Here is a 17,804-nt window from a genome sequence, read left to right as displayed (position 1 = left end):
CTTGTAGTTGTTGCAAAGGCAAATATGGATAGGATCTGAAAAAGTCAAATATAAAAATAAAAGATGAGACAAGACCTGTTAAGTACAGAAGAAAGAGTTTTATTTTCCCAAACAATCACTAGAACCCTGTAAAGTAAGAGACAAAAGACTAACAGTTTTTTTTGTTATTTTTATTTTTATGTTTTTCATTTGTAAATCATTTAAGGACTAATTTTTTTTTCTAAATCCATGCAATTTACAGAATTTAAACTTGATGCGCTAATGTGATTAACAGTAACTTTATATATAGCACTACTGTATGCTTATGACAGGTAATTCCTATCTCTTACAACTGAGGCAAAAAAAATGGTCTTCTTGAGTTGTGTGATGTACCCATAGATTTATACACCTACACAAAACCAACTGGCTTCTGATGCTTATACACCTACACAAAACCAACTGGCTTCTGATGCTTATACACCTACACAAAACCCAACTGGCTTCTGATGCTTATACACCTACACAAAACCAACTGGCTTCTGATGCTTATACACCTACACAAAACCAACTGGCTTCTGATGCTTATACACCTACACAAAACCCAACTGGCTTCTGATGTTTTACATGAAATTCAACTTAACAAACTTTAAAACTGAATTGAACTTCTTCACGATATAATTTAGGAAGCTTTTCTATTCATGGTGATGAACTTTTGCAAATTAACTTAATTGTGAAATTTGCAAACACAAACTGCATGTAAAAGAGTTGGTTTAGAGTAATCATTTTCATTTTAACAGATGTGAATGGAAAATATATATAATTTAGTCTTTGATTTAGAAAAGTCTAAATGAATCTTCAGGGAGAATGAGTTAAAAGAGGTTAAATTTACAGAGAAACATATTCATCTTAATTAACAAAGGAAGACAAATGTCATTCTAAACATTAGATTTAAAATTTTCTATTCCAAAAGCAGGAATAAAAGACTTTTTATACCATTTTTTTTTCAAAAGACCATAAAAATGCCACCTATATGCATCACAAGTTCTTATAATTTGAAATTGAATCTGGGCTTGTTCCTAAGGGGGAGATATCTGATACTCTGACAGTATCTACAAAGGTAAAGAAACCTTTGTTTTTCACATACCAAATATTATAGAACTATTTGATCAATATTACATTATATTATTGGGGCACACATTTTCCTCTTAGATAATCTAAATAAATCTAATATTTCAGGGCTCGAATTTCAGGCTGTTTTACTTGCTTTTTTGCAAGTAGAATATACCAGAATAGCAAGTGAAAAAAAAATGCACTGGCTTAATTAGCAGCAAGTGGTTTTTAACACATGGGACAACTGTAAAAATGGCATAAATCGCATTGTGAAAAATTTGTTGTATTAAAGAAAATATGGGGACCCAGTTCTTACTAAAATGTTGTTGATATACATTAATGTACCTTTTCGACCTCACACACAAGCATACAGGATTGATATAATTATTTTATATGAATGTAACAAAACTGTAATTTAAATATGGATATTTAATTATACAATAAAAAATGCAATTTTAGCAAGTACAAATTTAAGGCACTTGCTAAATATTATGCAAGTGACAAAAATTGTGAAATTTGAGCCCTGTGTTTTAAATCCCAATATTTTTAGTATCAATATCAAACAATATATTCAAATATATGAAGGTTTAAAGCGCTCTCCACATAAAACCTGCAAACAAATAAAGACTTTTGCTTCAGAAGTATACACGAGACTAAGAGGGCCTGGATATCACTAGCCTGGTGCAGTGATATTTGTCTAATGTTTCTAATTCCTGATAAAGTTTGTAAAGATATGCAGTTCAATGCTTATCTTTACATTTGAAAACGATTTTGCAATAAATATCTCGAGATATATTGTATTCATAATGAGTAAACAATTCATTATGGTCAACAGTCATCTTCTGGATTAGCTAAAACAGCAATGGTTGGTTTGGTTGTTTTATTGAAGTCCCATTAACAGCTAGGGTCATTTAAGGGTGGCATCCCCTATATGCCATCCTGTGTTTTTGTCACAATTTTATGAACGTCATTCACAATAAGGAGATGGTCAGTTCATGCACTGAATAACACCCAACTGTGTTTTTGAAAGGTCTACAATAACAGAGTTGCAGTGAAAAGGTAAATATTGGTTTATTGAGTGCGTCAGTAAGGAATGTACTATCGATCATTCAAAGTGGTCGTTATTATATATATTTTTTGGTAGTATGAAACAAACAAATGACAACTAGTCTAGCTTTTACTTCCTTCTAAAAGTTCGTCAACGGTCACCTCCCCCAGTGGGCCGATGTTTTATCTACTATTAAACAATAGTATCCTTGTCCTTTAAAGATGTAACTTCTAATGACGGAAGGAATAAATGTATTGCTAATGGGACTAATTTCATGTACTTTGTGATGCCCAATAACGTTTGTGCAATAATAGTGACTGTCTCCGGTGATGGAACAAACCATATTTGAGCACCCCTAAGTGCCAAGGTAGTGTTTCAAAAATTGAAAAAAAATGAAAGGTTACTTACTCAGAGCACAAAATCTACACAAAGTTTGATAGTTTTGGTTTTTATTTATGTCTGGGTAATTGAAATGTTGAAATTGAAACTCTTTTAAGTTTCCCGCTGAAATGGCATAGGCATGTAATATCATCTTATAACGTCACTACATCATCAAAAGAAATATCAGTCCTGCACAAACTTTATCAGGTAGCACATGGTACGTGAATTAGTCCCATTCCTTTAACACCTATACCATTATGTAATCAGAGCTCTTAGCCTTTCACAGAGGTCTACTGGTACTGTGTACCAGATTACACTCTCCTATACCCATCCACAATGTTTTTTGTCTCTGTGTAAATCAGACATACCTTCTGGGTAAATATATATCACAGTCCCATTACTTACCGGAAGGGATAGGACACTGTCGCAGACTGACGTACTGAATCCATTCCGGTGGGACATTTTGCATAGAAACCAAGCTCAGTGTTGACACTTGTAGTTGTTGCAAAGGCAAATATGGATAGGATCTGAAAAAGTCAAATATAAAAATAAACGATGAGACAAGACATGTTAAGTACAGAAGAAGAGAGTTTTATTTTCCCCAAACAATCACTAGAACCCTGTAAAGTAAGAGACAAAGACTAACAGTTTTTTTTGTTATTTTTATTTTTTATGTTTTTTTTCATTTGTAAATCATTTAAGGACTAATTTTTTTTTCTAAATCCATGCAATTTACAGAATTTTAAAACTTGATGCGCTAATGTGATTAACAGTAACTTTATATATAGCACTACTGTATGCTTATGACCGGTAATTCCTATCTCTTACAACTGAGGCAAAAAAATGGTTCTTCTTGAGTTGTGTGATGTACCCATAGATTATACACCTACACAAAACCAACTGGCTTCTGATGCTTATACACCTACACAAAACCAACTGGCTTCTGATGCCCAACTGGCTTCTGATGCTTATACACCTACACAAAACCCAACTGGCTTCTGATGCTTATACCCCACCATACCCCCTACACCTAAAAAACCCAACTGGCTTCTGATGCTTATACACCTACACAAAACCCAACTGGCTTCTGATGCTTATACACCTACACAAAACCAACTGGCTTCTGATGCTTATACACCTACACAAAACCCAACTGGCTTCTGATGCTTATACACCTACACAAAACCAACTGGTTCTGATGCTTATACACCTACACAAAACCAACTGGCTTCTGATGCTTATACACCTACACAAAACCCAACTGGCTTCTGATGCTTATACACCTACACAAAACCCAACTGGCTTCTGATGCTTATACACCTACACAAAACCAACTGGATGCTTCTGATGCTTATACACCTACACAAAACCCAACTGGCTTCTGATGCTTATACACCTACACAAAACCAACTGGCTTCTGATGCTTATACACCTACCACACCAACTGGCTTCTGATGCTATACACCTACACAAAACCAACTGGCTTCTGATGCTTATACACCTACACAAAACCCAACTGGCTTCTGATGCTGATGCTTATACACCTACACAAAACCAACTGGCTTCTGATGCTTATACACCTACACAAAACCCAACTGGCTTCTGATGCTTATACACCTACACAAAACCAACAACTGGCTTCTGATGCTTATACACCTACACAAAACCCAACTGGCTTCTGATGCTTTATACACCTACACAAAACCAACTGGCTTCTGATGCTTATACACCTACACAAAACCAACTGGCTTCTGATGCTTATACACCTACACACAAAACCCAACTGGCTTCTGATGCTTATACACCTACACAAAACCAACTGGCTTCTGATGCTTATACACCTACACAAAACCAACTGGCTTCTGATGCTTATACACCTACACAAACCAACTGGTTTCTTCACTGTTGTTTATACACACTACACAAAAACCAACTGGCTTCTGATGCTTATACACCTACACAAAACCAACTGGTTTCTGATTGCTTTATACACCTACACAAAACCAACTGGCTTCTGATGCTTATACACCTACACAAAACCCAACTGGCTTCTGATGCTTATACACCTACACAAAACCCAACTGGCTTCTGATGTTTATACACCTACACAAAAACCAACTGGCTTCTGATGCTTATACACCTACACAAAACCCAACTGGCTTCTGATGCTTATACACCTACACAAAACCAACTGGCTTCTGATGCTTTATACACCTACACAAAACCAACTGGCTTCTGATGCTTATACACCTACACAAAACCAACTGGCTTCTGATGCTTATACACCTACACAAAACCAACTGGCTTCTGAATGCTTATACACCTACACAAAACCAACTGGCTTCTGATGCTTATACACCTACACAAAACCAACTGGCTTCTGATGTTTATACACCTACACAAAACCAACTGGCTTCTGATGCTTATACACCTACACAAAACCCAACTGGCTTCTGATGCTTATACACCTACACAAAAACCAACTGGCTTCTGATGCTTTGATGCTGATACACCTACACAAAACCAACTGGCTTCTGATGCTTATACACCTACACAAAACCAACTGCTTCTGATGCTTATACACCTACACAAAACCCAACTGGCTTCTGATGCTTATACACCTACCTCAGAACCAACTGGCTTCTGATGCTTATACACCTACACAAAACCAACTGGCTTCTGATGCTTATACACCTACACAAAAACCAACTGGCTTCTGATGCTTTATACACCTACACAAAACCAACTGGCTTCTGATGCTTATACACCTACACAAAACCCAACTGGCTTCTGATGCTTATACACCTACACAAAACCCAACTGGCTTCTGATGCTTATACACCTACACAAAACCCAACTGGCTTCTGATGCTTATACACCTACACAAAACCAACTGGCTTCTGATGCTTATACACCTACACAAAACCCAACTGGCTTCTGATGCTTATACACCTACACAAAACCCAACTGGCTTCTGATGCTTATACACCTACACAAAACCAACTGGCTTCTGATGCTTATACACCTACACAAAACCCAACTGGCTTCTGATGCTTATACACCTACACAAAACCAACTGGCTTCTGATGCTTATACACCTACACAAAAAACCCAACTGGCTTCTGATGCTTATACACCTACACAAAACCAACTGGCTTCTGATGCTTATACACCTACACAAAACCCAACTGGCTTCTGATGCTTATACACCTACACAAAAACCCAACTGGCTTCTGATGGCACCTATACACACAAAAACCAACTGGCTTCTGATGCTTATACACCTACACAAAACCCAACTGGCTTCTGATGCTTATACACCTACACAAAACCAACTGGCTTCTGATGCTTATACACCTACACAAAACCAACTGGCTTCTGATGCTTATACACCTACACACAAAACCCAACTGGCTTCTGATGCTTATACACCTACACAAAACCAACTGGCTTCTGATGCTTATACACCTACACAAAACCAACTGGCTTCTGGCTTATACTGACAAAACAACTGCTTTCTGATGTTATACACCTACACAAAACCAACTGGCTTCTGATGCTTATACACCTACACAAAACCAACTGGCTTCTGATGCTTATATACACCTACACAAAACCCAACTGGCTTCTGATGCTTATACACCTACACAAAACCCAACTGGCTTCTGATGCTTATACACCTACACAAAACCAACTGGCTTCTGATGCTTATACACCTACACAAAACCAACTGGCTTCTGATGCTTATACACCTACACAAAACCCAACTGGCTTCTGATGCTTATACACCTACACAAAACCAACTGGCTTCTGATGCTTATACGCTTATACACCTACACAAAACCAACTGGCTTCTGATGCTTATACACCTACACAAAACCAACTGGCTTCTGATGCTTATACACCTACACAAAACCAACTGGCTTCTGATGCTTATACACCTACACAAAACCAACTGGCTTCTGATGCTTATACACCTACACAAAACCAACTGGCTTCTGATGCTTATACACCTACACAAAACCAACTGGCTTCTGATGCTTATACACCTACACAAAACCAACTGGCTTCTGATGCTTATACACCTACACAAAACCAACTGGCTTCTGATGCTTATACACCTACACAAAACCCAACTGGCTTCTGATGCTTATACACCTACACAAAACCAACTGGCTTCTGATGCTTATACACCTACACAAAACCAACTGGCTTCTGATGCTTATACACCTACACAAAAACCAACTGGCTTCTGATGCTTATACACCTACACAAAACCCAACTGGCTTCTGATGCTTATACACCTACACAAAAACCAACTGGCTTCTGATGCTTATACACCTACACAAAACCAACTGGCTTCTGATGCTTATACACCTACACAAAACCAACTGGCTTCTGATGTTTTATACACCTACACAAAACCAACTGGCTTCTGATGCTTATACACCTACACAAAACCAACTGGCTTCTGATGCTTATACACCTACACAAAACCAACTGGCTTCTGATGCTTATACACCTACACAAAACCCTGGATTCTGATGCTTATACACCTACACAAAACCAACTGGCTTCTGATGCTTATACACCTACACAAAACCAACTGGCTTCTGATGCTTATACACCTACACAAAACCAACTGGCTTCTGATGCTTATACACCTACACAAAACCAACTGGCTTCTGATGCTTATACACCTACACAAAACCAACTGGCTTCTGATGCTTATACACCTACACAAAACCAACTGGCTTCTGATGCTTATACACCTACACAAAACCCAACTGGCTTCTGATGCTTATACACCTACACAAAACCCAACTGGCTTCTGATGCTTATACACCTACACAAAACCAACTGCTTCTGATGCATAACCAAAAACAACTGGCTTCTGATGCTTATACACCTACACAAAACCCAACTGGCTTCTGATGCTTATTACACCTACACAAAACCAACTGGCTTCTGATGCTTATACACCTACACAAAACCAACTGGCTTCTGATGCTTATACACCTACACAAAACCAAAACTGGCTTCTGATGCTTATACACCTACACAAAACCCAACTGGCTTCTGATGCTTATACACCTACACAAAACCAACTGGCTTCTGATGCTTATACACCTACACAAAAACCAATGGCTTCTGATGCTTATACACCTACACAAAAACTGCTCTGAACTGGCTTCTGATGCTTATACACCTACAAAAACCCAACTGGCTTCTGATGCTTATACACCTACACAAAACCCAACTGGCTTCTGATGCTTATACACCTACACAAAACCCAACTGGCTTCTGATGCTTATACACCTACACAAAACCCAACTGGCTTCTGATGCTTTATACACCTACACAAAACCAACTGGCTTCTGATGCTTATTACACCTACACAAAACCAACTGGCTTCTGATGCTTATACACCTACACAAAACCAACTGGCTTCTGATTTTATACACCTACACAAAACCAACTGGCTTCTGATGCTTATACACCTACACAAAACCAACTGCTTCTGATGCTTATACACCTACACAAAAACCAATGCTTATACTGGCTTCTGATGCTTATACACCTACACAAAACAACTGGCTTCTGATGCTTATACACCTACACAAAACCAACTGGCTTCTGATGCTTATACACCTACAAAACCAACCGGCTCATGATGTTTATACACCTACACAAAACCAACTGGCTTCTGATGCTTATACACCTACACAAAAACTGGCTTCTGATGCTTTTATACACCTACACAAAACCAACTGGCTTCTGATGCTTATACATCTACACAAAACCAACTGGCTACTGATGCTCAAGAGACTGTACTATTTGAATCCTCAGTACTTATTGTATTATAATGCTGAAATGAATGTTCTATTTGAATCCTGTACATATGGTATTACGATGCTCTAGAGAATGTTCTTGAATTCTGTACATATTTTATGATACTCAAGAGAATGTTCTATTTGAATCCTGTACATATTGTATTATGATGCTCAAGAGAATGTTCTTCTTGAATTCTGTACATATTTTATGATACTCAAGAGAATGTTCCATTTGAATACTGTACATATTGTATAACAATGCTCAAAAGAATGTTCTATAACATACTGTTCTATTTGAATCCTGTACATACTGTGTTATGCTGCTCAGAGAATATTCTATTGGAATCTTGTACATATTGTATTATGATGCTCAAGAGAATGTTCTATTTGAATCCTGTACTTACTGTGTTATGCTGCTCAAGAGAATATTCTATTGGAATCTGGTACATTTTGTATTATGATGCTCAAGAGAATGTTCTATTTGAATCCTGTGCATATTGTGCTGTGTTATGCTGCTCAAGAGAATATTCTATTGGAATCTGGTACATTTTGTATTATGATGCTCAAGAGAATGTTCTATTTGAATCCTGTGCATATTGTGCTGTGTTATGCTGCTCAATTGCAAGAGACTGTTCTATTTGAATCCTGTATATTTTGTATTAAAATGCTCAAGAAAATATTCTATTGGAATCCTGTACATCTGTGCTGTGTTATGCTGCTCAAAAGACTGTACTATTTGAATCCTATACATATTGTATTAAAATGCTCAAGAAAATGTTCTATCTGAATCCTGTACATATTGCGTCAGGTAATTTAATTGGCAAATCAATGGGAGATGACATACATATTATTGTTTAACAAGAAAATAACAACATGACAGAACCTTCTACCATTGACTATTTACATCAAATCTTTGTAATACAAGCATTGAGGCACCATACACATATTAGGTCTCATTTTAATCAACACCACTTTGGGTTTATAGCCTCGTTATATAACTAATGTACCTGACGCCCGTCATTAAATTCACCCACATTTTATAAGTAGATTAGATTCCTGAGGACCAGCCTTGGTTGAGAAGACAATAAACCAGGCATTAGATCCACATGGCCACAGTAAGGTATAAATAATGGATTTCTACAGCCACAAAAGTGGTTGTTATCCCAGCCATAATCTAGTACATGTAGATTTATCATGGGCATTCATCTACTCCAGTGGTGATAGGAGATGTTAGATGTACCTGAACTAAAGACAGTTCCGAGGGGTATAATCCAATTAACACCTGACTGGAGTACTGGTGTGGTTCTCTAGTCCTTTTATCACAGAGGAGGACATCCATGACTTATATAGCTTCACCTGCTTGGCCATGTGTGAAGGGCTTCTCTTAATGCTTTCTTCTCAGTACTAACCATGCAGCTGAGATCAACCTTTAATGCTAACAATCTGTTTTATTGTTTTGCTTAATGCTAACAATTCGTTCAATTATATGTAATTTGATTTTTTTTTTAATCGGAAGATATTTATGAGCTTAGTTTTATTACTGGCTTATAATGTTAACAATTCATTCGGTTATTTTTAATTTAATTCTTATTTTTAAGTTTTTCAACTGCTAAATCATTCGAAGGTAATTCATTCAATTAGTTTCATTTCCTCGCTAATGACTTTCAAGATAATAATTGAAGTGAACAAACACCATTATAACATTAATAGTTTTAGAGCCTATCCAATTGGATGTAGCTTGGACATCAGGTATTACAAAGATCCCAAACTATCAGCTTATATATTACAACCTAATAACCAATGTGGAAATGCCAAAACAAATACTATATTGGTTTTCAATTACTTGACCACTTGGCTCTCGCACTGACTTAGGAGTGTGTAATCCTTTAGTTCATTAATGTTTGCCAAGCTTTCCAAGGCTCCTAAACCCTGTGTAGCAAATATTTGTGACAAATCTAGAATATTATCATATAGATGACCAGAGAAAATTGCAGTGTCGGCGAGATAAATCATTTTTATTTGATATAAAGAATATGTCTGGATATACTGGGAGAATTGGTTCAGCAGTGTGTCTGTGGAAGGGAACCCTTACCACTTAACACTTGAGAGAGTTCTAATCCGGGCAAATCAAGCAGACATTGATTTAGAGACCAGATAGTGTGGGGAATATAGATTAATACATTACAACATAACACAAACAAGAAAACTCTGAATAACTAGAAAATATCCCAGAAATCCAGTATTTAGTCAAGTAAATAAGGTTGATCAAGCTCATTGAAGTGTTTGTTGGCCTAGTTAGATAGAAGTGTTTCATAAACAGATACAGATGATTTGTGATTGGCTTGACTTTAACACTAGATCACTTAATAGGAAAACTTTAAGAGCCCCAAGCCCCTGTTGAGAAAGGAGGAGAAAAAGGTCTGAAGTAGAGGTATTAACCTAAATCTTGACCAAAAACAACCAACAATCAAATGCCATTCCCATATATTTTTGAAGACTAATAATTTTCAAAATATTCTATAGAGGTTGAGTGGGACATTACACAACAAAACCATTGATACATACCCATACCCTCAGAATACAAATGCTTTACTACTAACTGAATCAATGGTTGTTAACAATTGACACTATCCAGTTCCCAAACATCTTTTCTAGTCCTTACTTTTCAAAGAAAAATCTTTATTTCTAATCAAGAACAATTCTGGAGCCAAAAAATGATGCGAAACCGGGTTTGAATCAATTGCTAAATCTACGTATCTACGATCACTAAGTCTGGTTCCTTTGGACATCAAGGAACACATCAATTCAAATTTTAAGTGGTGAAAAATAAGAGAGAAAAACAACCTAACATCTTTACACTTCTTATGAACTAGTATATGAACACCTAATCCCAATTTCATTTTCTTAAATTCAACAAAAGGCTTTTGTGGAAAAAAGGTAGGAGTGCAAAAACTAAAGATTTGATCTGTGTGAAACAACAGATGAGACAAGCAGTTTGGTCCTTTGTTATACACCAAGAGTATAAAGGTACAGTGTGGTTGACTGTGTGGCTTTGAAGTAGAGTGTCACTGTCCCTGTAACGGTAAAGTGAAATCTCTGCTGACCTGTGATTGGTCAATCTAATTCTCCTTAATTGCCTTCAGTTTTAATTTGCTATGGCATATTCCAGAGGTGCGTATATAACAACAGTGATAATAACCCCTGGAGTATTGAGGATGGGACTTTGGTGGTACTGAAAATAAAGTGCTTTTAAAATATTTCCAATATTGTGTGTATCAGAAAGCTTGCAGACTTTAAGGCTGTAATATAAAAGCTTTCTGCTGATTCTGATATTAAATACCAGAAGTTATATCCTTGACATTTGGCTTTGGACCCAAAACACATTTGAATCAGCTACATATATAACACATCCATGAACAAGAGGCCCATAGGGCCTGTATTGCTCACCTTTTTTTTTTAAGTAATAATCATAAAAACTCTTCAACCCTTCCAACCAGGTGAGTTAAAAATGATGACTCAAAAGCAGTATACCTTATTACTGAATTTTTCCATAATGATTTAACAATGATGCCCAGTTATTACGATAAAACAATGACCTCAAGCTGACCTTCAGATTCCATGTGACATGATATCTATGTCAAGTACTATTGGTATTGCAGCTAGGCAAATAACCGTTTAAAATGGGATATTTCAAGCGAAGACAATTCCTGACAAATGAGACGAAAGCTAGCAGCAAAATTAATAGACGACCACTGAAGCATGTGTATTAGGTAGCGCAATGTGTAGAAGCAGTGTCTTAGGAATAGCATCAATCGGGGCTTTATGCCTGCTTCACTTCATACAAGCGTCACTTAAGTCAGAAAACAATTGCAAAGTCAATGGAACAACCTATCCAATAGAATTATGTTTTGGCTGTGGGCACAACTGGAGATATAAACTATGTTCTGATAAGCACTCTTGATAAAAACATGTAAAACTGCTCAGTGGAGCCTACATTTGATATAACGCATAGCGCTTTAAAGTGAGGTCAGTCTCCAATTTTTTAATATACAATGTTGTTGCTCTAAGCTTCAAGATGTTACACCGACAATGAATGGTACTTTTTTCTCTATCAAAACCGGGAGCAGACAAATTAGTATTTTTCTTCAGTTTCAAAAGTTATTAACTTTGCAGCATTGCCACCATTGAAAAGCCAAGCCAGGTTCTTGTTATAAATTGCTACATAATCACTGAAAGAAAGCAGATGTCCTCTATGACATGCATTCCCATAGCTTTTATGGCTAACAAATCCTACAAGCTTGTCATGCTGCTTCTGTTTTCAATAATAAATCCCCAAACCAAGCTCATTTGTTTTAATTAGTCGAGTATTACACTAATTATTGGCATTACAAAGATGATGTCATACATGTATTTTGACATTAACTACAGAATTGTACTTCAATCTGGTCATTTATGAATGCTGGTAATAATCAATTAGAAATAACAATGTTTAGAATACTAATTAGAGATTAGAGAACGTCTCAGAGAATTAAATTGTACAGTTTATATGATCCCTTTTTATCTTAATTGGAAGAAAAGTTTCAATTAAAATATTGAAGGTAGAAGGAGTAGTGAAATGTTATGAACAGATTTTCTCCCATAATTGATATATATGGTTATTCTGCAATTGCTAGGTAAAAGATAAATGTCTTTTACCAGAGTATAGTTAAAATAGTTGATGGGTGATACCAAAGTTTAATTTAAGCATTATTAGGATTACAGTAACCTGCCTTAAGACCACCTTTGTATTCAGACCTGCTTAATAAGACAATTTTCTTGGGGTCCCAATTAATGATCATTTTCCACATAATTTGACCTGTCTAAAAGTTGAGTTGTCAATAAATCATATGTTTATAATAAAATTTGCTTGGATGGCATCTTTTGTGCTCAAATGTGTGATGTCAAGATAGATTTAAGAGAGGTTTTAAATAATATGCTGCATTTCAGTTTTCTACAGTACTTGAACCTCTCACGCATCAAATTAGATCGCGCATTAAACTTGAATGAAATTGAAGAGATTTATTACAGCACACTGCTGGTAATATCTACTCTGAATTATTTGTGAATCAAGACTCCAGAATGGTGTCACTTATTCTACAACATATCAATTTAAATCATGTTATCACTGATCAAATAGTTATCTTCAAAATAGCAGGCTGCTTTCCAATTACCCGAGAATCAATACCTTTCCCACATCCACACCCTGACTTAGGAGTTCAACTTTATATAAGGGTCAGATCAATGGTGCATCTGACAAACACAACACTTTAATTGTAGTGTAACTAAACACAATCAATCGTAGAATCAAAGTTAAACGTGTTACTTAAGTTCTGGGGGGAAAACAGCTATTATGTTAGACAATATTTAAAATGCAGGATGTCAATAGTAAAATTACTAAGGGTTTTACAGCATGCATAAAAGGACTATGTAGAAAAATGAAAATGACCAGTTAGAAGTCTGGGGTACCTTTGAGTGCAAAGAGCAAAAGCATAGAATGTAGCTGATTAATCAAAGATTGGCAAATGCATGGAAAGTCAACCAGTTGCCAAAATTAGGCCTCAAAGGATAAATACATATATGTATATAAAGTTTATATGCATAATAGGCTTGCTTTGTAACATTCTACTAGCTTATGTAACCATAGTGTTGCCCATATCAGAGTTTCATTATCCACCACCAGTCTTATTTGCATATTACAGATCTCTAGAATTATCTGTTATATGCAATTTGCATTGGCCATTTCAGACAGGAAATATTGTGACATCGTGACGTACAATAACATAACATATCAGATTCTATATTCATTTTACAATGAAATGAACAGAACCAAAATTCATCACTCAAACAAAACAGCTCCTAAACAACTGTATTTCCTATATAACTAGCACATTATATAAAAGGTTGTAGACAGAGATTTCCAGACAAGGTTAACAGCCTTATGAAGAAGATCCCTTCAGCCTTAGAGTCAGACAACAGACATACTACATGTATCATGTTCAACCATTATACTGAACATGATGTTTGGAAATGTCATTGAAATAATGAGATGTGTCAAATAACATTTGGCTAATATTCAGACATTATAGGCTATAATTTGTTTTGCATAATATTGTACTTGTTTTTTTCTACATCAATAATTCATATTCATGTGTTGGTTGCTATGAAAAATTATCACTTGATTCTGTATTGTCCATAGCAACCAAAAGGATTTCATAGTTACTGATTGGATAGTATATTTATTGCCCAATATATAGGATTCCAAATGGACTTAATATAGAGATACTACTTCTAAAATATTGTCATATCTAAAAACATCTATGAGGCCTTCGGTGGAAAAATTTAATTCAAATAAATGGCAAATGTTTCAATTAGATTCTGAATTATTTATATAATATTCTGTGATGTTTCAAAACAGATCCCAGAATTCAATTGGATTATTAAAGAAATCACTTTTTAATATATTGTTTGGTAACTTGTAGAATATGATTTTCAAAATCTTCTATAATATTTGACAATTATTTGAAATTGAGAATTCAGCAAACCATTTTGTTTTTACGAGATATTAGTTTTCGCATTATTTTGCAAGAGAACTTGACCACGAATTCAAATGTTTTGTGCATAATTGTACAAATGTTAATTACATGAATGCATGATTGTCAGCAATAACCCATGATTGTGAATTTTGTATTAGCGAATATGTGTACAAAAAAAACCACAGTGGTTTATACAGTATCATGAAGTCATATACGCCTTATTCATATTTCGTGAACTTTCTTTTCTACAAATCTGTTTTCTATCTTATGATAACTTCGCCCCTGAAGACACACTTTAGCTTTGGCTCTTTTAAAATCAAAGACAAGTTCATTGTGAAATTTCTTTGATGAACGAGTTTATTAATATAAATTCATGGTTACAATAACAGTATAGTAATAACTTTATTGATCTACTTCATTATAAAAAAAAAACGTTTATAAAAGATCTAGAGCACTTTTATTGGGTAGGAAACTTAAATACCAATTACATTTAAATAAGGGAAGTTAGGGTATTCAAGGAATACTTACCAATTTAATGATCTTGAAAGTGATAATAGTAACAATCATGATAAAGATTCCATCGTAATGTCCCTGTACAGATCACTGGACACACACATATCTGTTCTCTAAAGCACAGCACTTTTAACGTAAATTGAGCAAAATATATCCATCATTGACAATAACTGGGGTTGCATGTCGTGACCGACTGGGGCAGCATCAGGTTGGTTTAATTATCACCCCCTATAACCCACATCATCCTCGTCATGTCTTTATAAAACCTCCCAGTGGCAAAGAAAGCAGCTACCATTTCTTCCACGGCAAATAAGATCAAACACTGTAAATGTAGCGTGGAACAATTGCTATTGGAGCCTCGACTTTTCCATCGGAGGTCTACCTCCTGTAGCACTGTGCTATTTAATCCTTCTCAAGCCTGCATTTCAATGTGACAGAATATGACCAAATCAAAATTACTCGGAAATGTATTATGATACTCCCATTCCGTCAGATTTCCTGTGATCAATACTGTTTAAATCTTACATCCATATTCTGTAATATAGGAGTGATGCATTTACTGCCAACTGGAAAACAACAATACACAAACCAAAACATTCCCAATAGCAGGCATGACAAAACCAAATAGATACAGTTAAATTTTACTTAATCTAATATCTATTCACATCCAATTGCTACTAATTAAATGAAGATGGTGAAGTGTGCCATCCACATAATTAGCTAAACAGAATCCTAATCCTGAATACAATTGTACCATTGTGTATCTCACTGCAACAAAACGTAAATTCTTTCTAGAAGATTGTGGCCAATTGGGACACACAAAAAAAACTTGGCTGGGTAATTACAAACTCAGCCTCACACATTTTCACTTAATGCTTGTATTCCGCACATGATTACCGTATTTTGAGATTATTTTTTCCATATATCTTATCGGAGCATTGTATTTTCTGAGAAACATTCTGAAGCGGGGAGACTTATAAAAACCTGGAACACTAGTATCCAGGCATTTTAATATGTCTCTACAGCTTCTCCTAAAAGTCAACCAGTTGACAGTAGTAATATATACAGTGGAGAACATTGCCTACGCTCTCTGTTTATATAAATGTCAGACTTCTCATTTTACACTGGCATCAGATATTGGAAAAATTGTTTGTGTACAGTACACCTAATATCTTGGCCAGCTGAAGTTGAAGATTATCCTCAAACTTTAATGGATTTAAGTGTGTTGATGGGTTTACCACAATACATCCTATAGAGAATACTGCTCAAGTGCAGGGAAATATTGCAACTAACCCCAGTACATCAATAAATAATTCAACTCTTTGCAATATTCTTTTAAAAGGTTAAACATCCTATTCACAGTTTGATCGTTTAAGGGTGGCCTCCCCTGCATGAATGGTGTAGAGTGTGTGAATGTCTGTAATTGTTATGGGAGACTGAAACACTGTAATAGTGGAACTCTCTGCCATTTTTATAGTACAATCTTACTGAAGCATGCCATCAAAGACACTGGACAACGCATACCACCAAGACACATTATACTGACAATGACAAACCAGGTCCTATTCCCTTGATGCTTAGTGCTTAAGCAAGAGCAAAAACTACCACTTTTATACCGGGTAGACTTTGGTGTGTCTCAATCAGTGGACATACCTCTGCGAGAGCTCAACCGATGGCCAAAAGTGAGATAGTGTCAAAGATATGTTAGGAATAACTCGGTTAGACATGAAGCAAACATTTGAAGCAAAAAGACAATTTTCCTACTCATTATTGATAAAGTAAATTTTACTTTTATCACATTTCTAATTTCATTGGGAGAAATAGCTCAAGTTTTTACATTATTTATTGAACCACTTATTTTCATTAGAGGTGACATTTTCAAAATGGTAATAACCCAAATGATTTGAGAGTTTTAATATGAAATAACTTAATTGTTAAAGAATGAAGGGAATAAGAGATAGAAAATAGGGTTGAGGCAGTGTCAAAAATCCAGACAATGATGTGTATTTCAAAGACGATAATGGAATTTTCTTTTTCACGAAAAACTAACTGGAATTGTTAATAAATCAAGAAAAGAAGAAGATTATAATACATTTATGGAATTTCGATGTTACCAGGACACATAAGCTGAGAAATTTACAACTGCAATATTTTGAGACATTCACTTTGATCGCTGTGTTCTACCAAGTTTAAATAAATCTATTTTCCCGATATGATAGGATACTGTCGCGTCTAGACAGCCTACACTTGCCTCCAGTGCCAGTTTGTATTAGCCTTTAATAAAGGTTATATCGGTGATATTAGGGCATGTCTATATGACATTTGGATGGAGTAATGTACACACAAACATTTTGAGCAGCTACTCTC

General features: G+C 35.7%; 1 protein-coding gene across 1 annotated transcript in view; it reads right to left on the bottom strand.

The window, feature by feature from the left end:
• LOC138336257 (synaptophysin-like) overlaps positions 1-17,804 on the bottom strand; it is a 48,150-nt gene that overhangs the window by 13,766 nt on the left and 16,580 nt on the right. The window contains exon 3 of the mRNA XM_069285673.1: positions 2,924-3,045. Within this exon, the coding sequence (XP_069141774.1) occupies positions 2,924-3,045 (122 nt within the window). The remainder of the gene's footprint in view (positions 1-2,923; positions 3,046-17,804) is intronic.

The sequence above is a fragment of the Argopecten irradians genome, chromosome 12 (genome assembly GCF_041381155.1).
Source record: "Argopecten irradians isolate NY chromosome 12, Ai_NY, whole genome shotgun sequence".
Taxonomy (NCBI): Eukaryota; Metazoa; Mollusca; class Bivalvia; order Pectinida; family Pectinidae; genus Argopecten; species Argopecten irradians.
This window is presented reverse-complemented; position numbering and strand designations above follow the sequence as displayed.